The sequence below is a fragment of the Myiozetetes cayanensis genome, unplaced genomic scaffold, assembly GCF_022539395.1.
Source record: "Myiozetetes cayanensis isolate MyiCay16 unplaced genomic scaffold, myiCay2020 scf3, whole genome shotgun sequence".
Classification (NCBI taxonomy): domain Eukaryota; kingdom Metazoa; phylum Chordata; class Aves; order Passeriformes; family Tyrannidae; genus Myiozetetes; species Myiozetetes cayanensis.
The window spans coordinates 49,613,786-49,640,512 of NW_026087521.1; the positions used below are offsets into that span (position 1 = coordinate 49,613,786).

The 26,727-nt window shown below is 48.4% G+C and overlaps 1 protein-coding gene across 1 annotated transcript; it reads right to left on the reverse strand.

Moving 5' to 3' along the window:
• Window positions 1-154: 154 nt before the first annotated feature.
• SREBF2 (sterol regulatory element binding transcription factor 2) lies at window positions 155-25,550 on the reverse strand. Its single transcript, XM_050325425.1, has 19 exons — window positions 25,377-25,550; window positions 20,675-21,064; window positions 19,610-19,791; window positions 18,296-18,436; window positions 16,334-16,555; window positions 15,097-15,211; window positions 14,721-14,902; window positions 13,748-13,940; window positions 12,642-12,823; window positions 11,683-11,956; window positions 10,529-10,698; window positions 10,148-10,316; window positions 9,462-9,582; window positions 7,828-7,937; window positions 6,388-6,520; window positions 5,698-5,866; window positions 4,349-4,534; window positions 3,443-3,554; window positions 155-2,998 (listed from the first exon to the last, which is right to left on the reverse strand). The coding sequence occupies exons 1-19, from the start codon at window positions 25,456-25,458 to the stop codon at window positions 2,778-2,780; spliced, it is 3,354 nt and encodes a 1,117-aa protein (XP_050181382.1). The 5' UTR covers window positions 25,459-25,550; the 3' UTR covers window positions 155-2,777.
• Between the last annotated feature and the right edge of the window lie 1,177 nt (window positions 25,551-26,727).

Consider the following 26,727-nt stretch of genomic DNA (forward strand, 5'->3'; position numbering starts at 1 on the left):
TTCTGTTCTTCAGGTTATCCAGACAAAGGACTTACAGCTTCCCAAGGCGCCTCCAAGGTTTTACGTCTCTAAAGGACATTTCAAGCTTACCTCTGCTTAAGAGCAGCTGCTGGGTGGGATGAAAAGGGCTAAGAGAAAGAGGGCAGGTGGGAGGTGGTGGTAACGTTCATCTTTATTAGGTAACAGATGCTCAGGAGCCCTGGAACAGGGTTTTCAGACAGCAGATATGTTCCCTGGGGAACTTCCCCACCACCAGTTGCATCTTGTATCACAAAGCATCCCTACTCTGAACTCCATGTGGATAAATAGACTTTCTTCACATAATCCATAAAACAATTTCCTCCCACCCACAAACAAAAAAGTTACAGTATATACATACACATGTAAAAAAAGTCGTAGGGAGAGATGGGCAGCGAATTTATAAACAGTGTAGAAAAAACAGGGCAAAGATCCATCATCACTCTTGAGGGGGGCAGAAAAGTATCAGCCATGCTAGGACCCTCCTTGGGGTTTCAGCCCAGCAGTCTCCCAGCTACCAGCCCAGCCAGTACTCCCTGCAGCCCAGCCCCCAGGGCTCAGACCACTGTTAGCGACCAAGTGGCACCTCAGCATCACTGCTTTCCCAAGGCCTTGCTTCCCATTTTACTAAAGCACAAAACTTCCCACATGTTGCATGCAGACCCAGAGAAATGTAAAATAACTCAGAGGTTGCCACAGGCACGGAGCTTCTGCATTTCAGGGAAAAAACATGACTAGGAAGACAGCATGAGAGCCACTGAAGAGGACAAAAATCAGGAGGAGGCAATCCACCTCCCAAAATAGAATCACTGATAAGCCAGGAAACTTGGGAATGGGCAATTAAAATGTGTATGAACCCAAGAGCTCTTCTGCACACCTAGGATACCTGCTCAAAGCCGAAGTTGCTGCCACCAGAGCATCCTCTACACTGATCAAAGACACTCTTGAGAGCAACCTCTTCCCCTCAATGAGCTCCCCTCCAACCACCAACCCTGGGAAGCAAGGGACCCCCTGCCTGCCAGTAGGACAAGAAGCTCCCGGCCATTGCAGCTGGGTGTCTACCAGCTATTCCCCACATAATGTGAGGGAGGGAGGGAAATATCTTCTGGTCCCTGCACTTTTGTCTGCAGCTACAGACCATGATCACTGGGAACAGGCTTTGCTGGGAGACAGGTTTCTCCCGGCCCCGGTCTCCATCTTTGTGAAGCCAGGCAACTCCACAACTAGCATTACCTATGCTCAATTCCCGTAGCACGTGAAATGCCCCTCACAGATGCCAAAAGACCCTGTCCAAAGTGAGACCAGAAGCCCCTATCTTTTTCCTCTCATTTTAAGGAGCTCAAGCTCTCACACCCCTCTGCAAAAGGTGGATACATGTAAAAGCTTCTTATAAAACAGTACAAGTTCTGATTTTGCAGGAGTTGGGCAGTACAGGCCTGATTGGGACAGGATGGGTTTGGACTGCTGTGTATGTTTCTAGCTGCTAACATGGAGAACACACTGACCATAACACAGGGAGAAACAGCAATGCCCGCTTGTCAAACGCTGGTTTTCACACTTGCACGTGTGAGAGGGCAACCGCTTTGCACTTCTTTGGAGAGATGCAACAGGAAAGGCAAGAGAAAGAGGGCAAACCGTTCCCTCCCTGTCCCAAATCCGCCTCCCCCTCTTGGAAAGTCACAGGCAATTCAACACCTGCAAGTCAAACTGCTCAGAATAGAAATAGCAACAAAGCTGGGAGACTTGCACCCTGAACCAGTGCTTCCCAGATTCTGCAGGAACTGCTGAGCAGTTGGAAAAGGTAAGGACAAACACCTGAAAACAAATTCTGGGACTGGGAGTTGAGTAAAATAAAAAGCTCTTTCTATAAATTGTTTCTGCATCAACGAAAAGGCACCAGAGAAGCATTCACCCTTCACGCCAATGCAGGGCACAGCACGTCCACCTCTGCTGCCACCCAGCATCACAGGACCAGGGATGCCAAGGTTTTCTACCAGACTTTCTGCTTCTTGTAGGCTGCTACAAACCCAACCCCTGCCAAAAACTGGAGGCAGCTATCATAGGAAAAGACTCATGAAGCACAGAGGAAGGGAAATCTGCTGCATTGTTCCCTATGTTTTCGTAAAGCCACAAACACTCTTATAAAAAAACCTGTATAAAAACTGTAGAGAAATTTGTTGGGCAGTACTGGCCCCGAGTGATACTCCCAGAGCACCTAGGTAAGTTGGGTATAGGGGTTTCAGTTTCCTGACACACAACTCAAGGAAAGTTAGTGCCTTCCCCTCTCTTTTGGGAACATCCTCAAGCCCCTGCAGCCCTTTGGGACAAGGCTTGAGCAGATCCTCTGCCCTCCCCAAAGACTTCTTTCTGCAGAGGTGTTTGGGAAAGGAACAAAATACCCCTGAGGACAGACATAGAATGTTGTCACTTCTCTATGCCTTGGGCTTGTGAGCTTCTCCCCAAACCAGGAATGGGGAATCAGTGTCAGGACAGAGCTTCCCAACAGCCCCAGGCAAGGTGACAAAAACCACAACTAGACAGATTCCTGCTGCAGTGCCTGAGAACAAGAAAGGAAGCTAATAAAGCTAAACCTGGGGCAAGTTTAGAAAAAAAATAAAACAAAACCAAAACCCTCCCTCCCACCCCATCACGATCCCACCAGCACAGCCCTAACCTAGTACTTTTTTTAAGCTCCAGAAGGGAAGTCCAGGCTGATGGTCAACCAGGCTGTCTTTGTACAAGGCGGCCCCATGACAGCATTAGGAGGCAGCAATGGCTGTGCCCCCACTCAGCTTGACAATCATCTGCTGGCAGTCATTGCAGGAGCGCTTGTCCCCCACTTTCTCCAGGGTGCGGGCGGCCTCAGCCAGCAGGACAGCTCGCTGGCCCGGGGAGGAGAGGAAGGAGAGGGGGAGATGGCGGCAGGCCAACAGGATGGCCGTGGCTCTCTCCCTCTGGCCCGGCAATGTGTCCAGTTCACCTACATGCAAACAGGAAAGAGAGAAAGCTCACAACAGAGCTACCACCAGCATGACAAAAACCCCACCATGCAGGTCCTCAACTGGTACCAGTGAGCACAGGCATCTCTGGCTAGTAACCCCCGGCTAAGCCAAGAGTGAGGGCCACCCTGAGGACCCCCAAGGAGCTCCTTTAGGCTAGCAAAGTAGAACAGTCTGAGCTGCACAAAGGCAAATGTTTTCCAGTCTGTTCACCGACACCTCCAGCCCAGGGCTGGCAGCTCACGTTAGTCAGCGTGTAGAGAGCGTGGCAGAAGCATTGCCCTGAGCCACAGGCTGATGGGAGCTCATTATCCTGACACAGGAGAAGACACTGCAGCTTGCACCTATGCCCCCACACCTTGCCCAAGTGCTGCCCTCTCCCAGCCCCACAGGCAGTGGGTTGGTGCCCAAGCCCCAGGGCTGACCTTGCTTGCTGCTCTGGGGCGTGCGTCGCCTCAGGCTGTGCTCCAGCAGCTGGTGGGTGCGGGTAGGGCTGGCACCTGCCATCAGTCGCACGGTGGCCTCGTGGAGAAAGACCTGGAAGGGAAGGCAGGATGGAGGATGAGAGGTGAGGACAATGCTGTGGCTGAACGTGTGTCATTCCTCAGCCACTGCATTTTGAGAGCAGAGCACTGACACCTTGACAACAACAGAGACCCACTTCCACACTCCTCCCTCATGTTTACACCTGTCTCTGGGGAATTTGCAGGTCAGGGAAACCGTGAGGAGGGGAGGAACAAAAAAAAAAAAAACACAACACACCAAGAAAACAACAAAACCCAAACAAAAAAAAAAAGATTTGACACCTAACTGTGAGCAGCATCCAGAGTTGGGACAAAACTAGGACAACTCTCTTGTTCAAGTATTAGACTATACATCCTGTACTAGGCTTAATAGTAGATAAACTGAACAGAAGAGGAAAAATCCCCAGAGAAGCAGCTGGGACTCTACAGATGCAGAAGGTATCTAACCCTCCAGCTACTCAGCAGAGCCAACACAGCTGAGGAAGCCTCCTTCCACACTCCCCCGAGGGACAGACCCAGTCTGAAGCCACCTTAAGGGACAAGATGCCATGGTATTTGTTTGGCAATACACACGTGCTGATGGTTTTCTATGTAGAACTTAAAGCAGACACTTCCCCACATGCACTGAACACCCACAGGAACCTCCCTCATCACCCACCAAGAGAAAGGATGGAGGTTGCTGGCAGCAGAGCATCCCACCCCAGGTGTCCAAACCCCTCAAGCCCCCATACACCTATATGTTTCTGTGGCTTCCCTTCAACCCCTGGGGGGCTATAGCTAAGCCGGAGCGGGCAGGAGAGGCGTCACCTTGCGGTAGGCGGGTCTGAAGCTGTGGGCCAGCTTGCGCAGGCTGCCGAGGTCGCGCTGGAAGCCCGTCAGCTCGGGGGCCGAAGCGTGGTAGGTCTCACCCAGCGCCTGGCTGGCATTCGCCTGCTTCTGCCACAGGCTGGTGCGGAGAGAGAGCAGCAAGTCACAGGTCAGCAGCTGGATCATCTGCAAGAGCCAGGGTGCCCAGGCACACACACTTAGTTACACATACCATTAGGCGAGGAACAAACTACGTGGCTGCTGACATGGCCCACAGGAAGGCAGCCACAGCACCTCCTGCTCACTGGGGGGGTCCCCAGCCCTCCCCACCGCATTCACCCCACCACAACGCACCAAAGGGAGCAGGACTTTGCCGTTTGTCCAAGCAGCATGTCTCGATTGAGCGCTCAAGACAGTATGTGCCAAGGGGATACTGTGCCAATGTTATACACCCTTGCCAGCACCTTCTGCTGGGATCAATGCTAACGAGTCCAAATGGATCCCATGGGAACACAGCCTTCTCCAAAGGCTTTCCCACCCAAATGGCAACACTAACTATAGGAAACAGCAAAGACAGCCTTGCTACCTGCAGAGAAAAGAGGCAGTCTTGGCACAGCCCACGGCAAGCTGCCCAAACCCCTTTTCCCCGTCTGCTGCTGCCCCCTAGCACCGCTCACGGCTCTGGGAGGGCTCTGCCCATGCTGCCGAACGGAGAGTGCCTCTGTACTGCACTGCAGAAACATTGCACAGTCACTGCCACAACATGCAATGCAACTACAATGCACTACAGCTGCCACCCAGGAGAACCGAGGGGACCAGAAACACGTCCCGTCCACCACGAAGAGAAGCTCCGGCTTTAGGTAAACCTGGAAAGAAGAGAAACAAGCCCCACGCAAACTCAAGTAGCACAGCAGTCACACTTCTGTGGAATAGGGTTCAAACACTTGTAAGTGCTGCCTGAAACAGGGAAGACTCAGCTTAGTGATGTCCTGCTGTACAGGTGTCAGCAACTTGACCTGGAAGACATAGATGGATACTTTCCATCTATCCTGGCCAAATTTAAACTGGTCAAAGCACCAGAAAGGGGTGACAGCTACTGGTATGAGAGGAGCGAGAGCTGAGACCATGCCTAGGGAGATGATGCTATACTTGCAGCTCTGCTCCCCCATACAGCAGAAGCAGAACAATTTCAATACCCTTTGCAAGGAAAGAGAATAAATCTCCCCTCTACTCCCATGATACACAGGATGGATGGATGGAGAACACAAAGGGGAAGCAGCACACCTACAGCAAGACCAATCTTACAACCACAACAGACCATGTGTTATCCCAGGGCTTATAGCTCTTACATTGCTGAGGACTGTGCTAGAGATGCTGCTGCTCATGTTGAGGCTGTTCCATAGGTGACTGCTGGCCCTCTCACAGTGACCCAGGGAGTTCTGCTGTCCATCTGCCTTCCCAGACAGCGAGGCCTGCATGGCTTTACACACGTGGAAGGTGGCTTTCACCAGGGCATTCCTGAAAGACAAAGAGCACGCTGCTTTCAAGCAGTACCATGTCATGCTGTCACAGCATCAGCTTTCACTCAGCCCATCTTCAAGAGCAGAGACATCATCATTCCTTAGACAGAAAAGATGGCAATGGTTCCTCACCTCCAAAGACTGAAGAGAGAAATGCGAGAAAAGAGAGGAAGCTGGCAAAGATGCTGTAGTGCAAAAGAACAGATGCTGACACCAGCCTTGCCATTAGCATGTCAGTTTTGTGGTTTGACTTCGGAAGGTGGGAGAGCTGTGCAATTTGAACAAATCCAAAAGACATCCCTAAAGAAGCACCTTTGATCCTTCCAGTTCACAGCTCTAATATCAGTCTGCAAGCCTTGACCTACACACAAACTGCTGAGCACACTGGCACTCGCAGAGCACAAGAGACTTGCAGCTCCAGAGCACAGGTAGGTGTAATCCTACAGGACAGCATGAGGAGAAAGAGTCATCCCTGTTTAGAAGGAGCAGTGGTTTGGAAAGCACACAAGGCCTACGCACTCTGACATCTCCAGGGATTTCGGCATGCGTTCCACTTCTGCAAAATGTGACCTCACAGCTGCATCGTCCCCCCGGAGCCAACCAATTGCCATCGCCACCGCTGCTGACCACCATCGGCACACCATGTCAGGACCTGCAAAACAAAATCATGAGCTGCAGCCCAGGAGAGGACACCTGGCTCCCTCCCTCTTGGAGAAGCAGGCAGGTATCACGTGTCCTTGCCAGTGCCTTCCACTGGGATCGATGCTAATGAGCCCAAACTGATCCCATGGGAACGCAGCCATCCATGTGAATGCTGAAATGTGCTGCAGGAACACAAAGGAACTTGGCAGCAGGCAAACACCCTACGTCTGACTGCAAGCAGAGTTTGGGATGGCCCGTTTGTATCTTGTCAACAAGAATTTAGCTTGTCAACTTGTCTGGAAATCTGTTGACTTCCTTCCTGACAACGATCTCCCCTCACCACCCCAAATTAACAACAACTCCACTCATATATACCAAGCTTTGGTACTAATCATCATCAAGATAGTAAACCAAGCTCCCTATATTATTTCCTCTATTATTTAACATCCCCTCAAAAACTTCCCAAAGCCTATCCAGGGCCAAAGGACATATTCTCTGCTGAGAAAATGACCTGCTTTTCAATTCCATGACACTATTGATCCAAATATAGACTTCCCTTTACACCAAAAAATAATCCCTAAAAAAAAGAATTATCTAGTTTTCCTTCTATTTTTGCTCTACACATTTTAGGTACAGCACAATTAGTCTGTGTCTAAAGCTGCACCAGCATCCTGGTGAGCTGCCAGGTGCTGTCTGTACCAAGCAAGACAAATGCTCCAGCAGCCTGCTACAGGCTCAGCCCAGATGAGCACATGTCTCAGAGAAATTCTACAGCCCTTCTTGTCCCATTAAATATAATGGGGCCAAGGGACCAAACCAAGCACCTCCCAGTATATGCCCGGAGCTTGCCTACAGCAGAGGCTGCAGGTCTCTGGAGACTGAGGAATACACCTGACAGCCATTGTAAAAGTAAGGGCAACATGGTTCAATAGGTAATTAAGTGGAAAAAAACCCTTCTTGTACCTCGACTGCAACGTTGCTCTGTTTGTTTATTTGCTCCACCCTTCCTCTCGCTTTGCTTTGCCAGGAGCAAGCCCTCAGGTGAGGGCACAAGGTTCAGCGTGGAAATAAAATATTGCCCAACAGTACAAATAACAGCAGTCCCACCTGGGCACTCAGCATTACAACACACAGCCAAATTTACAAGCCTTCTTAATCACACTCTTCCAGTCTGAGTGTACCACACTGGTACGTGATCAAGCCTCACTCCACGGACTGCATTTCTCCCTGCCTGGGGTTTGAGGGATGGTACGGAGAGGGAACCGATATCAGCAGTAGGTCCTGCAGTGGGGAGAACTTCAGTTCTGCCAGACTTACCCAGAGCAGACTTGAGTACAGAATTGCTGGCAAAGGGCGGGGCTCCACTTCCCATGGAGTCCAAGAAAGAGTTGAGCAATTTCAGGTACTCCATGGCACCCGAGAACTCACTGAAACAAAAAGCAAGGCAGACCTCAGCTATGCTGTCAAACAAGAGATGCCAAGGCATTACTCACTGGTCACAAGGCATATTTAAACAGCGCCGCCCCATTAAGCCCACAGAAAGTTCAAGCTCTACAGGTAACACAGCACTGCTGGACTGAAGAGACCACCCCGTAAGTGGAAGCGCACAGCACGATGTTCCACAAAGGGCAGCCTCACCTCCTCCTGCAAGACCAGTGCAGAACTAGATTCAACCCCAAGAGTCTCACCTCAACCACAGACCTATGTTACAAGTTGATTACAGGTTCCTTTTCAACCACTGCCTCCAAAAGAGGCCAAACTACACTTCTGTGACTGCATATTTGCATATATGCAAAATAGGTACAACTGGAAATAATAACATGTTCATAGCCATGGTCAGAGAAAGTAGTATATGCAGCAACAAACTAATTTCCTGGGACAGGCTAGAGATGAAGAACTTGAGCTCCCACCCCTAGAGGGGGACAAAAAAGCTTGCTGTATTTAATTAAAGCTAGTCCTTCCCATGAGGAGACAGGACCTAGATAAGCACAGTGACAATCCACACCCCTTATACAAATGCTGCTACCTTCTCTCATCAACAGCAGCATTGGATCACAATCATTTGTACTGTGCAAGCAATAACATTGAACTGCTGCTCATTCTCTACTAGGAAACTGCCATGAGATTGAAAAAAACCCCAAAGCTAAATGTACAACATTTTTCCTACACAGGTGGGGAAACTGGGCTATCTTCCCATCTGAGGCTTTTACCTACACTTTCTGGGGACAGGATCCTTACACAGCCTCCTATGTATTTATGTAGCATTTGCCTGGTACCAGCATATCTGGAGACCAGCTAGAAATAGTACTGAATTATAGCAAAGGGTAGGTTCTGCCTCCCATGGAGTCCAAGAGAAAGTTGGTTCAGTACAAAAAACCTGCTCTATTTCCCACCTATTCTCCCCTTTCATTTGGTCACAGAGCTTAGAGGCAATGACAATTTCAGGCATCATCATGTTTCCTCCTCTTGCCATGCATCCGTTTGATTCTTCACTGCTGGTAAATACGGCACTTCAGTCAGGAGAACACTCTTAGATAAGGTAGCAAGCTGGTGGGGTTCACTCTCTGACATGCCAGACTTTCACGCTCTAAAAGCCCTGGACATACATCCTGGTCTACAGAAGACGTAGGTGTACACTGATTTTAGTGCTCCTGAACATTAAACTTTGTCACAGCAGAGAAAAGCCATCCATCCAGTTGAAGAATCAACCAGCACTATGTCAGCTAACATCGAAAATCCCCAGCACACCCGGGTTCCCCCTGCCTTCAGAGGTTTTGATAACAAAGAGGCAGAGCTGACTCTTGTAACAAAGTGCAGTGGCCAGACTTCAAGTTGCCACACCAAGCCTTTAACAAGGACTAACCACCCAGAGCGCTCAGTCAGTGGTCATGAGCTCTGCCCCAGAGTCTGCTGCTGCAGCCAGCAGTCTCCAATGTGCCACTTATACTCACCACGACTCCTCCTCCTCTTGCCCCGCCGTTTCTCTGCTAGTCTGAGGTTTCACGAGGGAATCCACCGCTCGCTCTAGCAGGTTCTCACAGAACGCCTGATGGACTTGTGCAATAGGATCCGCTAAAGAAGGATCAAACCAAACCATTTCACTTGCATACAGCCATAGACACCTCTCAATACAACCAAAAAGAAGAATCAAATGTAGGAGCAAGAGGAAGAGCAGCAAAGGGAAATTCCTGAGTAATTAATGTAGTGATTTCTAAAGATTAAGTTTTCTGGGCCTTTTTATCCCTTTAATCCACTTATAAAGTTGCAGCCTTCGGCCAAACATTGCTCTAACATTACAGCCACTCAGCAAAACAGTGAGGACACTGCTCTGTGGAGGATAAACCTTGGTAACCCTAAAATCACCCCCCAGACATCTGGGGCCACATTCAGGTTGTGTTCCAGCATATAAAGAGGACAACACAGTGCAGTATACGAAGGGAAGAAAGTCAGCTCCTGCAGGCTGAGGAGACATCTCTCAGCTCCACACCCTCTCTGGCCCATCAAAACCACAAGCAAGGCGGACATATAAAGGCACTCTCTCAAACACAACACCCACTTTTGTCCCAGATAAAAGAGTGGAGAGATTGCCAGGCTCAAAGCGCTGGGAGGCCACACACTCAGGACAAGCAGTTCTCACCAGGGTTCCTTTGGGTGCAGTACAGGCTCTCCTTCGCAGCCGACTTCACCGTCCAGCTTCGCTCCACAAAAAATTTCTGTCCCAGGGGGTGGCACAGCCAACGCAACGAGTCAGGAATAGCACTGCGCTCTGAGCTGCACAGGCTTTGAGCCTGGCTTAGAAAGTAGCTCTGTGGAAAGGAGAGGCTGACTGAGAACAGCATCCAGGGAAGAGTCTCACCACCAAGGACAAAGATCATATCATAATTACAGCTCATATCATAACTGCAAGTCATATTATAATTGTACTGATAGCAGATGCCCTGAGCTACAGCAATGCCAGTTTCCTGGCTTTCCTAGAGCTCTTCTTGGAGGTTTGATGGGAGAGGAGAAGACAACTCACCGCTAGGAAGCCAAGCTTGCCTCCACAGCGGGTTTTCAAGCCAACCGCAGCAGTCAGGTGGATTTCTGCCATTGTGCTGGGTGGGATCTTTTCTTCTGCACACTCAGCCAGATTCACAGCACACAAGGCCATGTGCAATCCCGAGTAAGCTGAGCTGGACGGAAGTTTACCTGCACGAGGAAGAGGAAGAAAAAGCGTTAACTTTTAATCAGTAGTACCAGCTACTAAATACTACTACAATTTGTAGGGCTACTATCCTAAACAAACAACAAGAACTTGTTGATATGAGAAGCTTGCAACATCATATGCCAACTTTCTACTCGGACAACAGAACAACCGTAACGAAGGTTTCCCTCCATAGATATTAAAGACTGGCATCCACGGCCTCACTTCCACAGAAAAGCTCTGTATAGCTAAGCTAGTTAGGATAAAATCATCAGCAAATTTTACCTCACTGTATTCATCACTATCTTAAAACTGAACTCCTTTGCAGTCCACACCTGTACCTACACAGATAATACTTAAGGACAAGTACACCATGCCCTGGTGTCATGGTGACAATTCAAAAAGAATGATTACACAAAAGGAAGTTTAGCTTGGATTTCTGATCTGCTAGGAGCCTACTGACATAACAAACTGCTTAGCCGAGGAAATGGCAAAAACAACCATTTGCAAGGAACATTCAAACACTTCCTCAGTGCATGTGCACACACCCAGGATTTCAAAACACATCAACACCAAATGGCAACCTAAACTGTACACAGCTTCAGAAATTTCAATTCTTCCAGCAATTAACCCCAAACCCTGCTTCCACCTCACATTCCCAAGTGACAGTGATAAAACAAGCCTTTAACAGCAGCAGAAAGTGACTGGACTCAGTCAACTGCTGCTTGGGAACGACTCTCAGCCACCTCTGCAGACTCAGGAACACGTAATTTGAGGTACCGCTGTTGCTCCAGTTGTTCTGATGGAGTTTTTTGATTGCATGAATCTGCCCTGTTTTAGTAAGTGGCTCCTGAAATTTGTCAGGCTAATTTCCAACAGCAGCCATCCCAGGAGAGAGGCTGTAGTGCTCTCCCTGTATCCCCCAGGATCAGCTCAGTCTCATCATTCAGCAAAATCAGACAGCATATCTGCCGCCCTGCTCCTCCTACCTGTTATGTGGAGCTGATGGAGCTTGTGATACGCTAGAGCCGCATCCCGAGCGCTGGTCTTGGCCTCGTCCTCGAAGCCCGCAGTGGCCTCCCTTGCTCGCCACTGATGAGAAGTCCTCTTCAGCAGCCACCGCACCAGCGCCAGCTTCTGCAGGCTGTAGCGGATCACGTTCCAGGACAGGCTGCAGGCCAAGTCCAGGCGGGAAGCTGGCAGTGCTCGACCAAGTACTGACAGGCAAGTCTGCAGGTTTGACGCAGCTGCAGCAAAATCGCCCTGAAAATAACACAGCAAAAAGTTCAACAACAAAAATCACCGTTACAGAAGATGCTTTGGGACCTCCTCAGCACTGGGAGCAAGACAAACTGACATGTAAGCCAGGACAAGATCTTTAGTAGAAGGACGTCATCATAGAGCCAGAAAACATAAGGGCAATTTACATCAGCTTGATATCTGGCCCTGAACATATCCTTCCACACATGGTTCTGATCCTGCACTGCCTGTGGGACACATTGGTACTATGTGAAAGAGGGTTCCTGCCTTCTCAAACAACATGGAAGTTTTGGGGTCCCCATATCAAAAGCCAAATGTTGCCCCAACAATGGAGAGGACTTCCAAGAGGCTGGAGGACAGCAGACAGAACGGCACAGCAGAGGTCAGATTCTGGACAAAACCCAAGATACTGCTGCCAAAAACTGATACAAGATGCAGTAGCTAGGAACAAGGACAGAAGTTCGGAGCCTCTTCCAATGCTGACATCTGTGCCTCTCTAACTTAGGTTGAGTGAGGACAGGAATCTGCTCAGGACAACCTAGCAACAGCTTCTCTGGAATCAGACAGGATGGTCCACTCAAGGAAGACCATGCTCTTGCAAGCACCAAGCCACTGCCTCACTAGGCAACATTTACCCAAAATCCCATCTAAAAGATGTATTTGAGGCAAAACAGTGAGTCAACTTTACCCGTGCCAGATCCAGGTCCGCTTGCTTGCGGTGCCTCCAGAAGGTGACCGACGACCTTGAGTGTAGCCGGGTCACTGGCTCTCCATGCACAAGTAGCTTTATGAACACGCTCAGTACAATCACTCCATTGACAAGCCACAGGATTAGCGTGGGCATCATCCAACCAAACCAACCAGCTGCATCTACAACAGACATCCAAAAGGAAAGTTCGAAGCTAATCTGGACACCAAAAGCTTGGTAACATAATGAGCACAGACCCAGGAGGATGTCTTTGCTACTCTTGCCACGTGTTTAATCAACTTTTGCAAAGACTGCATTTCAGTCAGGAAGCACCTATATCAACAGCTCTTCATCCAAACTCCAAGCCACAACATTTCCAATTAAATGGTTATATTTAAAAGACTTATGTATAAAAAACTGAATCAGCACTTAGTTTTCCCAGATTATCTTGTCTTCTGATTTTTCTGTAAGATACACCCACAGGTTCTCAATACTTCAGTGTCATTTTTTGATCTTAATAAAAATTACAAAGCAACACTGAGGAAGCCTATTTACCAGTCAGGAAAATGACCTACAGCATCCCCTGCCCTCCCCTATGAATTTTATGGAATAAGTGTATCAAACAAGCCAGTTGCAAGAGCCCATAGCAACAGCGTAATAACTTCATTATTAAGTTACAAAATCAGTTACCTTAAAAACAAATACAAAGTGAACATGTCTCAAAGACTGGTGAGGACAGGAGGATGCTCCTTACCCTCAACTACTTTAAAGGGTCTATCCTGAAAGCCCAGGTTGCTAGGCTATGAACAGGTGCTACCTCAACCTCACCACACTGGTGGCTGGTTTTATGTAAGAAGAATGCTGGATGTGGATGTGAACTGGAACCAGATCCAAGTTGGCTCTCTTCCCACACCCAGCCCAGCAGTTACTACTCTCCCCACCCATTAAACAAAGGTCGTGCAACTCCCTGAACACACAAAACCATCCTACTGAACCTCAGCAACCGTCCAGTTCGTGACCTGCAGCGGTCACAGCTGGTGGTGACCTTTAGGGAGACCACATAACGCTGGACACTTTCCGTGGCTCAAACTATTCTAGGTCATTACCTGACTCAATGGTCAGCACGTTTCTGCCAGAGCTGTGGCGCACCAAGTTGTCAGACTCTGGGGTTCCCCGGATGTCCAGGAGGGATGTCAGTGGATTGAAGGAAAGGCAAAGGAATGTCAGAGCACAGAGGAGTATTCGAGAGCGATCCACCATACCAAGCGCCACAGGAGGAGAGTCGGGCTCATCTTTAACCTTTAAATGCATAGGAATGGAGAAAAAAAAGAGAAGAAAACAAACCGCTTACCATTCTGTACCACAAGAAGTATGTATGCCAAGGGAGGAGTAGGGAAGCAGGAGAAACAGAACATGTTTTAAAATTTGCTTTTGAGCTCAAGATCAGCAAGAACTCCAGTAAAGCTTTTCACGGCTTAGTAAGATAAGGCTGAAATATCTGAATGCCTTCAACTTCCTCCTACTACCACTCATTTCAGTTATTGACTGGATCTTTGATTTAGGCTAAGATTAACCTTTGCTGCCCTTATTTCTTTGAGGATCTCCCAGAAAATCCACTTCTTCTGTGATATCCACAAAACAAACTTGTAAGCTGAAAACAGCTAACAGCTTTCTGTTACTTATGGTCTCATTAACCACAGCTGATGTCATCATCCTTTTCCAAGTTCTCCTGCTTTACTCACTGGACATTCATATCCTGGAAAGTCATGGGCAACTTGGATCATGAACAAGCACTGTAAGTCCACAAAGACTGTACAGGGGCTGAAAGATAAGTACAGTTCTTCTTGTAGCTAAGGTAAGGCTCAGGGAAAACAGCTCAGGAGACAGTTGCAATCATTTAAGAAAAGATAAAACACACACATGCACCTTCCTCATCCTTACAAAGGATCTCTAAGCCCTACAGATCTGCTTGCCAGATGTCTGCTGGTTCCACTCTTGAGAATAAGGAGATTTTAAATTCTGGCCCTCATGTATCCCTGAAGTAGAGACCTTAAATTTGAAAACTAAAGTCATAAATACCTTTGCATAATCAAGGAGAGGGCTTCCTGGCTCTGAATCAATGGAATAGGGAGAGAAACCAGCCTGGGATCCCGAATCAGACGCTGGAGGAGACATCAGCAGCAAATTCTGGTTGAAGTCATCTATCTTCAGATCTGCATCGTTCTCAACTAGACTGCTTAGGTCAATGCCCTTCAAGAGCTCTGCAAAAATTAAGAGTGCGTTATGTATGTGTTTTTCAATCCTGAATTCTGTCAGTATCTCTCAGATTGGCTCTGTCACCTGGAGTAACACTGGCCACTATCAATGCAAGCTCTGTCAAGAATAAGAGACTGCAAGATACATTCCACATTCATGTTGACTGCCTCCCCCCTGCTGTACAGCCTCCACAACTTACTGTTTTTTTGGTTGGCCAACTTCAGAACCATGTTCTCCTGTCGCAGCTTATGGTTGGCCTGCTGTAGGTATTTAATGTAGTCAATGGCTTTTCTCAGGACTCCAGACTTGTGCATCTGCAAGGAATTAAGACATACAAAGAGCAGTTTATATAAAGAGAATCAAAGGGTCACTCCTGCTTGTAGGGATACCAGAACCCTTTGTATTGTGTGGTGATAGAAAAGGGAGTAAAGGACCTCTCAGCAGCCACAAGGACCTAACAGCAGGACACGCTCTGTGGGCAAGGTATCAAACATACACAAGGACTGAGGTCTCTCAAAGATCTTATAAAATAGGACAGTGGAAACAGATTAACATCCAAATTCTAAGAGTTCACATCTATGTTTCAGCCAGAAATAGTCCTTTGAAAGTATCCTAGTTTGTAAACAAGTGGCTGTCTTCTGGGATAGAACAAGCTGCTGCCTGTTGACCATTGTTCACTGCCTAATTCTGAGAATAGTTCCCTCCTTGCCTCACTGCCTTGGCCATCCCCATGAAAACACTTGCTTCCAGCAGCAGTGGACAAGTTTATCTCGTAAACACAAGTGGAAAATACTATGAAGCCACTGCACATTACCCATGTTTTTAAAAACAGTAAGCTCCCAATTCCACTCAGCAATAGGAGATGACTTCACTAGTGCACTTATTTGTACAGAGATCACAGAACTATCAAGAATACCACTGCCTGCTCCGCCAGCATGAGGTAAAGCAAAGAGGACAACCCTGAACACATGGTGTAAGAAAGCTTCCAATAATTGAGCAAGTAGGAGTTTTTACTGCTTAATATCTAAAGGAAATAAATTGGAAAGCTCTGTAAACCCTCGTCCCTACTGCAGTCACATGGAAAAGGAAACTTACATTAAGCAAGATCTGGTTTGGCAGAGTTATCAAAACATCCATTTGGATATTCTACCTATTTTAAGTTAGACCTAACATAAGAACAAATGCATAAGGTATAGCTTATATTCAAGAAACAGTACCACTAGCATAGTAAAATTAGTATTTTACAGGTGACCCTTCCTGAATACAATTATCAAGCCTTCCATCACACAAGTGTTTCTCACTTGGTGTTATCCCAATACACGTGTGCACACTACTTACAGCTGCATGTACCCAAATGCTTCATTTGGTAGAGCAACGAGCACCTTTGAAGACAAAGTATTTACTATACCAAATTTGCTCTTATCCCCCATCTTTACCTTGGCATCTGTGCCCATGACAAGGTCCTTCAGCTCAATGATTTTGTCATTTATGGATGACCGGTAACGCTTTTCAATGATGTTGTGAGTTGTTCTCCTCTCTCCTTCTTTAGGTGGTTCAGGTTGCTTGACACCCCCAGGAACTTGTTTGATAGGCACCTTTTCTTGTCCCACCATCACCGGCATTGTGGTCAAAATGGTCCCATTGCTCCCAACGAGGGTCTACAAAGACCACGTGTAACAAGTGTCAAGAGCAATCAGCCAATTTAGATAAGGTTTATGACGGCAAATAAAAAAAGGAGTAAACAAAAGAAGAATCAGAAAAAGTTTGTACAGCTCAGAAAAGATGTGAGATGCCAATTTCCTTCTGTCTTTCTTAGCTGGCACGAGTACTGGCACAGCAACACAGGAAAAATCTGTCACTCTGGCTCCCACACCAGTCGCTGTGGAATAAGAACATCTTTTGTTCTCCAAGAATATCAACATTTCTGCCAATACTGTGCTCTGTTCATCCACTTAAATAGAGAAATGGACCGATACTCCTCTTTGTTCCTACAATCCTTACACTCCAATTGTACAAATCCACCTTTTCTGTGGACAAATTAAGTCAATAAAACAGCAACAGGCTACACTAGTTCCAAACTAGTAATGACAATGTTAGAAAGGACTCTATTACGAAAAAACAAACTTGGCTTGAGCAATGCAGTTGATTTGAATTTGATTAAATGAAGAAAAAAAAATTCATAAGCTATAAAAATGCCTTAAGATGAGGAACTAAGACAATGAGTGATATAGAGCGTCATGGAAAGCTCAGACTTGGACACCGATTAACCGTCCATCTACACCAAACTAAAGCAATATGTACTCAGATATGAAGTATGATGAATCCCATCAGAACAGTTGCACAGAGGGGCTTCTAGGACAGCTGGAGTAAAAGAAAGTTTAGACCACTTAATCCAGCAAAGCAAGATTGAGAAAGATACATGTATTCTCCGAAGTGCATCAAGGATTAAGGAAGTGGCTATGGAGAAGAAGAGTTTTTTCTGTCAAAAGACAAATGTAATAGTAACTAGCCACGAGAAATTTCAGGAACAGTTTCAACTCTGAAATAGTCTTCTAATTGGGATATCAGAAAAATAATTTCGTTTCAAGTAAGAACTTAACAAACAAGTGAATTTAAGTCTTAAACCTTTCCTTGGCTAATTTCCACCAAATTTCAATGTGTTCAAACATGCCTCAGGTAGACAGAACCACGTAAGCCTCACCTTTGTGTGAAAACATCATCTAAAAGCAAGCACGTTAATTGAAGGTTTCAGCCTGGCTTCTAACAAGCATGTAAGAAGCCTACCATGCTGTTGCAAAAGAAGTCAAAATCCAAATCTAAGTTCATCTCTCCCAGTAAATATTTGTACAGAGATATCTGTTCAAAATGTACAAGATTGTAATAAATGTTTCTTTGGGGGCACAAGTTTCTCAAAGTGGAGGCCATGAGGCACAGAGGCCATGAAGCACAGTTGCCATCTCCAATGATTATAATGAATCCTCAACGCAAGCGCCCTCTGAAAAGTAGCTTAATTAGTTGTTCACATTCAATATACTACTATTAGACACTACTGAGAGGCAAAAGAAAGTTCCACAGGTACTCTGAGCAAGTTAGCTTTCAGTTTCAAGTCAGAAAAACAGACAGAGTTTTTAGGTCATATTCCTCTCCTTGTAATACCAGAGAAAGGTAAACAGAAATGTGCCCTTGGTCTTTGCTTACTGGCCATGGGAGGCTGCCAAGCAGAATAATCTGTGTGTTTAGCCTTGGCAGAAACAGGGTATTGCTTGCTCTGGACGTGTCTAGAACAGCCCTCAAAACCCCTTCTGTCTGCGCTACTACAGAATGCTAAAGCTCAAACCTCTTACTTAACAGGAAAGGGCATCAGTGAGGAGAGGGAGGGAAGAACATCCATACAGTACCTGCAGAGCTGTGGTCTGAATGGGAGCAGTGAGTGCTGTCAGCGCTGGGTTCTGTACTGCAGCCATAACAGGATTACCATCTGCTTTCAGGGTTGTCAGGACAAGGGAATCCGTTTTTATGATCTGAGGCTGGACCAGAACCTAGGTTGAAAAGAGTTACAGGTGAAGGGGAGAGCACGCACTTCCCTGCTGATCTCAGTAGCCAGAGGTAAAGCGCTGGCAGAGCTGTAGTTACTTTACAACTCAGTGAATGGCAAAAGACCAAGGGTATTTCTTTCCTTGCACTCTGCATCACCTGAATGCTTTCGGTCAGCCCTACTGCAAACTCTGACCATGAGACAGTCTGGACAGCACTAGAGGGAGGGGAGCAGAGGAACCACCAGGATACCAGTTTGCAAGTCAGTCACCAGAAGTAAACAAGCATGTAAAAACACAAAAGAGCTGATGGAAAAGCTGCCTTGTGCTCTCCAATTACACCTATAATTAGTTCCCTGTATTAACTGGCTGAGTACTCAGAGTATAACACAGCTAGGGCAGTCTGCTTTGGGAAATACCTATAGTAGCTTCCCCCCTACAATTTCACCAAAAGGATCTGTACCATAAACATCAAGTGGATCAAAATCAACTGTAAGTTATTTTGCCATAACATAGCTTGCTCTTATTTCTTCCAAATACCTTGCTAATTCTCAGAGGACATGACAGACGGCACAGTACAACTGAACCAGAACAACTCTGTCATACCAAGTCCCCTAGACAAACACTTTTAATTTAAAGACGCACTAAGTCAAAAAATCTTGTGTATGTTTTAATACAAAATCACATAACACTGTAGCAGTAAAAAGATTAAAAAAGTGACAGAAGAATTGGAAGAACACATTCCAGTATTGAGCAGTCCTTATACATGTGGTAGAGGTGACAGACTTGCAAAAAGGTAGGCAAAACTCAAAGAAAGCTTGTTAAAGTAAGGTTTCCAATCCAGTTTGACAGTACCAAGTTCCAAAAATTACTTTAGATCACATTTAGTTAAGCCAGTGTTTTAGTGAAAACAGTTTCTGACCACTGCCCACTACTTGAAGTCACATCACAGCTTGCAACAGGGACTCTCATGCATGACCTGCATGAAGCAAAATGCTTCTGGGACACAGGCTGGCCAAGTACCTCTCATATTTAAAAACGATTGTGCAAAAGCAATCCTAGACAGGATTGCCAGCACTACTAGTTTCGCCTTCTCTCCCTGGCAAGCCAGGAAACCAGACGTGCAAAAGCACTTTCTTCTTCTGCTGGATCCCTGTATCATTCCACACTTTTACTTACCGGAACTTGCTGGACCTGTGGAGCAGCAACCGTCTGGACTGTGGCTGGCGCTAATGTCTGGATGGTGCCGTTGGCAGCCTGGGTCAGCACTCGCTGGGCCTGCACGGTCTGCACTTGTTGCTGGATGGCAACTGGCTGAACCTGGGAGGATGTCACAAGGCTCTGGACTTGAGGTTGGAGAACTGAAAAACAGAAAAAACAGTCCAGAGATAGGACTCCCTTTTGGTGCCTGCAAATGCTTCTAGAATCACTCCTCTTCCTCCCAGAGCTTCTTAGTAGTCAGCATTCATCAAACGCATTCCACATGTTGGGAAGCTCCTTTGGTGCCTCCTGCAAGAGGGCACTGCACCTAGAATAGCAGTTTTCCAGGAGGTACAGAGGATCAGTTGAGAGAAAAAAGCCCTCTGGTCTGATAGCACAGTAGCATTATGCTGTACACCCAACCTGCACTTTCTCACTCCCTGATCTTGGGGACCAAAGGATCCTATTTTTCATGTAAAGAATCAACACTTACTAAAGAGGATCAACTCAAGTGGCATTCACAAATGAAGAACCAGTCATCGGTAAATATCCCTACAGGTGACTCTGCTCAGTGCAGGCACTGCACTCAAGAGTTTGGTACATAAAATGTGCCTTCATTCCAGATTGCCATGTGGGACAGACTGGATCTGCCCAGTGCACCCATCAGTGGGAGGACAGGGCTGCCAACAACGTTTTAAGACATACTTTTCTCAAGCCTCCCAAGAGCGACAGGGGAGAAGGCCATAACAGAGGAGAACAGCAAGATGACAACTATGGCAAGAGGCCACACAAAAACCACTTAAGATCTCATTTACGACAATTTTTCATGCTCCCCAACTCCAAAGCCACAGAGGCAGGAAAAGGGATACCTCACAGGCAGTATCACAAGAAAAGGATCGTCAGGCTTGTCATGGCTTAGGATGTGTCTGGAGTTTGAACACTAATGCCATTTATTCCAAGTGCACCAGGCACACTCATAGCCTGAGCATCCCAAAATCCTGAATGCACCAGGCCCATCTGTAGCCTGAGCACTGCAAGCGCTACCTTGGAAACTTGTGGCCGCGTTCTGGTAGATGACCGGCTGCTGGATAATCCTGGTCTGGGGAGCAGAGCTGAACGTTGGCGTGATCATGACAGCCTGCTGCTGGAGCTGAGGCTGGAGCGAGGGCCGGGGCTGAAGGAGAGGGGCTGAGCGTGAAGGCGCTGGAGGTGTCGTCTGCGCCGCTTTGACTGGCAGGCTCTGGAGCTGGGGGGACGCGGGCGGCTGCGGAAAGGTTTGGAGCTGCACCTGGCTGTATGACCGCTGCAACTGCGGCTCCAAGGTCCCACTGCTGCTGCCACTGCTGCTGCTGCCACCCTGGAAGGTGCTGCACAAGGGATCCGAAAACAGATCTGGAAAGTCTCCTGCTTGGTTACTGACAAACTGCAGCATCTCTGTAAAACAGAAGAAAATCCATTCAACGCTATTTTACTGCCCACATACTTTGACATCTGCCAGTGTATCAGGACTGGAATGATGGGGGATGTGTGCATAGAAGGGAGCTCTGGGTCCTTCAAAACTTCCAGAGAATACATCACACTAACCTAACACCTCCAGAGACCAAGAGGTGGCCAGTAGCACACCACTGCTGCTGCTGTTCAGGGGGAGAAGTAGGACTCTCCTACACCACTTTCCCAGACAACAAGATGCAAGCACAGACTAGAACTTAGAGTCATCTCCAATATATAGCTAAAATACTGCTCTTGTTCCATCACTCCTTCAGTCTAAACCTTGCAGAAGGAAGAAACTAACCACCTGAACAATTCCATCACTAACCACTCTCCCATACAACTTTTAAGGAGCTTTCATCCCTCCTGCCCCGCTAAGAATCTACAAAGTGAAGAAACAGGATAAGAATTCACCTTAACTTTCTTTTAGTTGCAAGGATACAAGAACCTGGGGAAAAAACACTAAAGGAAACAACACTTTATAAAACTGTAGCAGAAATCCATGTATATGTTTAAAATACCAGAATGACTTTTTCCTGCTGGTTTTCTTCCTGCAATCACTGCACAGCAGGTTCTCTCCATCCCACCTTCTCCAGGATTTTATCAGCCCACATCAAGAGGCTCCTACTGCAATGCTATGGTTCTTCCCCACAGAGGAGAAAATTTCACAACCAAGAGCTCATTGTTCATAAGCAGAGCTTCCTCTTCCACACATCTAATCCACTTTAATCCAATTATGCACCTTAAGATACCTGAATGCTTTCCCTGATCTGTGTGCAGGTAGTGGCATGAGGAGTCAGACATCCCACCCCACCCCAGCATCTGTCCATGCTGCACTGGCTTTTCCACAGTTTTCTGAAAGTCCTATTTATTTTTTTCTGGAAATAGGAAAAAAGGGAGGGAACCCAGGAACCTAAAGGAGAGTTTATAAGAAAATAATAAATAAGGGTTTAGGAAGCAGAAAATAGATTTCTGATTTATAGGAAAAAATGTGGTAAAGGGTTCCTTACACCAGGACCTTTCTCATCCACAAACCCAAAGGACATTGCTGCTGGGGTTTATGAAGTGGGTTTGAAGCAGTAAAGTTTTCACAAGAAGTTCCTATGGAGGCTGTCCCAGCAATAAATGGCTATTAATTTGCCTCTCCAAAATGCCACCCACACATTATCCAATTAATTTGTCTGACACTCCTTTGGCTGAAACAGAGCAAAGGGATGGATCCTCCTCCAAGCTTCTTGCTCCCTTAACACAGGTTTCGACATATTTCTATGATACTATTACTCTTTCCTTCCAGTGGCAATCCCTCCACGCCCTGACACACATTGAAGCACTGACCATGACCACTTCTCTTAAGAACTCAAGCCTGTCGGATGGAGGAGCGTGGGAGGCGATGTGTCCTCCTGACCTATTCATGACCTGACATTTAAGTGGGGATGCACAGTTCCCGTGGCATGAGGCAGCAGCCACGCTCAGGGACCAGTTGGGCCAAACCCTTGTCTCTACTTTTCACTACATGAATATTTTTTTTTCCACGCATTCCCTCAGTTGGCTTTAATAAAACATTGCCAGAGCAAGGAGGGTTGTTTCAAGATTAACACTTGTGCACAACATCTAGACAGATATTAAACTGTTCCAACCGACTGCAGCTAAGACTATCCCAAATAAACCTCAACATGATAAAAAAACTACTTCTCAAACTCTTCATTTGATGGTACTGCTATTTCACTATCAGACAGCACTACTGCAACTGGGGGATAAACATAAATCGGATGAGATTTTAGTAAATTCCAGCATAAGAACCAAATTTCAACCACTGAGTTTTAAAGAATGTTGTGCTCAATACAGTAGATTTAATATTTTATTAAAACAATTATTCCTTCTCTCACAACTTAAACTACACCTTTATTACAGACCTAAGTTGGGCTAAATACAAAAAGTCTAAAGATTAATTTTAAAGAACTAGACTATGAGGGGAATCAAACCCACCTCTTTTAAAGGGCCCAAGAACTTTTCTAGTAACAACACACAAAAAAATATAAAGCAGGAGAAACAGCCAACATCCAAAATCTAAACCTCTGCCTTTTAAAACACCTTTAGTGTCTACACTCACTGTGAGAAACCTCAGGTGCTTCTGAAGGACCAAGCATCAGTGATAAATCCAGTGTCATCAGAGCACTGGCACCCTCTGTGCTAGAGAGGTGTCGGCCCCCAAAGCAGAGTGATATGTTACTGCAGAAACTATCCTGGTCCAGCCCAAGGCTAAAAAATGTCAACAAGATATTACGAAACCAAGCCCACCAAGGGTTTCTCTTGCTTTCATTAGCCCAGGGACTGAATACCTGGCAGAAAGGCAACGGCTGGGCTTCAGCTGCCTCTTCCAGGCAGTGGCTCAGCTCTCCAGCACACAGGCTGCTCTTCCTCACACTCCTGGAGATGCTTGTGCTTTGAGAAATGGAAAGCAGTAGGGACTCCAACCTCAACAGAAATAACCCCTCTGCCCTGAACCCTGACATGCTTCACATCCAAACCAACTCAAACCTCGTGCTCCCGTGTTACCCAGCAGTGTCCTGCCAAGAGGAAGGTGCCCATGGTTGGTGGAGGAGTTTGTGCTGGGGTAGGAGGCAGAGCCTTCAGGCTCAGCACTGGGACCCCCTGACCACCCTTGCTATGGCCCCAGTGTGCAGGGATAGATCCCAGAGAAGTTGGCGCATCTACCACAGAAAATCAAAATCCACACAACTGGAAGTGAGGGGTCTCTCAGCCTGAATGGGAGAGGTACATCAACAAGATGACTTAAAAGCCAAATGAAAATCCTTGCAAAGTTTTCAAACCCTGAGACAAATCCACGTTGGAGTACAAAAAAAGCAAGACTGTCATATACCTTCCCCCCCACCTTCCCCCAGGAAAATCCACCCCTGGAGCTGGGGAGGAAAGCGAAGCTCATTTTCCTAAGTTACTCATCGCTCTGAATCACACCTCCCCGGGCACACCTCAGTTCAGAGCCATCTTTGGGGTCACCAATTCGCCTCTGTTTCTCTATGCAGCCTGAGAACTCATTACGTGGTGCTTAAACAAGAGCAAACACCACCTTCAATGAGCACCACCAAACTTTATGACCAATAACTAAGGTCCTTGCACTTTCATAACGTATATTCTTCCTTAATATATGACAGAGGAAATAGGGGTATAAATTTTGCCCCAAGCTACACTGCAAATCGATGTCAATTAGAAATCTAAAAGCACTGGTATCATTTTATCTCCCCGCGGCTAAACAAGGATGTTTTGGACACTCCCGCCCCCAAAGCTGAGCTCCGATTGCGATTATCGCCCAGCAAAGCAGTGAACTGAGCCAGGACCCTGTCTCCAGCCTACAGCAGAGACCGCACCGAAAAATGACACTTTAAACAGGTTTTCAGGAGCTGCTTGGTGTCACCAAATATACATATATAATAGCGTCACACGCAGGCGCTTCGTTTTGCTGCACTTTGGTGGAAAACAGTGATTTTCTCACGGGGCTGAGCTGTGCCAGCGACGTGGTGAAGTTTAAGGACGACAGTGAAATAACGGAAATTTAAGCAGTTAGGGCTCTTTTGGTGCCGGAGGGCTTGGAGGCTCGGCCTCCCACAGACACTGGTCGCGGCACAGCTCTGGCCATCGTTTAGCACCTACTTTGAGAGAGCCGCGAGGAAACACGAGTGAAACGGCAAACGCCCTTTGCCCCGTGGGTCTGCGGCAGGAGCAGAGGGACACGACAAGAACTTTCTCCGATCCTTTCCCCGGCCGGCCATGGGTGGGAGGACCCCCACGTCCACACCGGCTCCTTGAGGCTACCACATCTGTCTCGCCTGCCTCAGGCGCGGCTCAGCCCCACGGAAGTCTCCCAGAAGCGCTCCCCAGGCAGGGCCGGCCGTGGGCTGCCCGCGCCACGCGGGGACACACGCGTGGCCGCCAGGCGAGCGCTGCCCGGCGGGACGCGCCCCGCACCCGCGCCTGTCCCCAGGTGGGACGGGGGATCCCCGCTCGCACGGGAAGCCCGTCCGGCGTGGGAAGCGCACCCCACGCAGAGGGGTCAAGCCAGGGCGGCCACCCTGCGCTCCCACTCCCCGCTCGGGGGGAGACACCCCACCCACGCGCCCTGCCCCCCGGGCGGCACCGGCAGCCCCGGGGCCCGCGGGGAGACACGAGCGCTCCCCCCACCCCGCGTGGGGAGCCCACGGGCGCCGCCCCCACCACCCCCGCCCCTTCCCGCGGCGCCCACCGTCGATGTCGCCCAGGGTGAGCTCGTCGCCCAGCTCGGTCAGGGTCTCCATGCTCTCGGCGGCCAGCTCGCCGCCCTCCATGGCGCAGGACCCGCCGCCGCCGCCCCGGGCGCTCAGGCGGACGCCGCTGTCGCTGCCGGCGGGCGCCGCCGACCTCGCGCCATCTTGGGCCGCCCCGGCGGCCCCGCCCCCGCGGCCCCGGCGCGCGCGCCCCCCGCGGTTTGTTGTCAATGAGACCAGGTCGGCGGCGGCCAATGGGCGGGCGCGGCGGCGCGTGGGGTGATGGCGCGTCAGCGATCAGCAGCTGCGATTAGCATGGCCCGCCACGCCCCTCATCCGAATATTCATGAGGGGGCGGAGCCGCGCCGGGCACGGCCGACACGCGTGGGAGCGATGACATCGCCTGCTCGTCTTCTGCTCACGTGGAACGCCGCTGGGGCAAGGCTCGTACCCCGGGCTCCCCGCCAGCCTCAGCGGCGCAAAGGCCAGGTGGAAGGCGGCGGTGGGGAAAGGATGGGGTTTGTTCTTCCCTCCGCAGCTCCCACGGACCCTCACCTCCCTGCCTCGACGCCCTCTAGAGCGCACCCGCTCCCCCCAGGAACGGGAGCCAGGCTTCTTTTACTTAAAAATAAAAATAAAATAAAATAAAGTCAATTTTATTAAAAAAAACACATAAAGTCACACCCATTGCCACCCCCCCCACTGGAGAGACTTGGCTTTGCTGTTAAAAATGCAGGACGTTTCCCCTTCCCCAAAGGCTGCGATGCTTCCAGCCCGGCACAGAGCACTCGCTTCTCGGGGATGGTCCCTCTGCAAGACCTTCCTCTGCTGCGAGGTCATCAGCGACGGTGGGAAGCAGCAGGGTGGTTGTGCCAGGTTCTGGGGCCAGCCCCTCACCTCTGCTCCCCAGCTGGCTCTTTCCCTGCTTCGGCCCTGCTATCCCCACGTGCCCTTATCTGGCTGTCCCCCTGCCAAAGAGGCTTTGGAGTCTGACTTAGAGAGGACGGACAAGCCCCACAGAAGAGGATGGCAGGGGCAGGGCATGGGGTGTAGCATAGGGTCACAGCGGCTGGGGGCTGGTTCCCCAGGACCTTCAGCATCAGCACAGCTTGCACTACAGCTGCAAAGAGGCCAAGTACTGAAATTCCTCCCAAAAATTCACCGTGTGTTTGCCTCCCTGTGGGAATGCCCAGTGGTGGCTGCACAGGAGAACAGGATGCCGTCAGGCCAGGAACAAATGCTGTCAGCCTTTTAAACTACATCTGAACAGTGAAATGCATGTTGCTTGGTAAGAGAGCCACCGGGAAGAGGGGAGAGCTGATCTGGCAGAGGTAGCAGCTGTGTACCAGA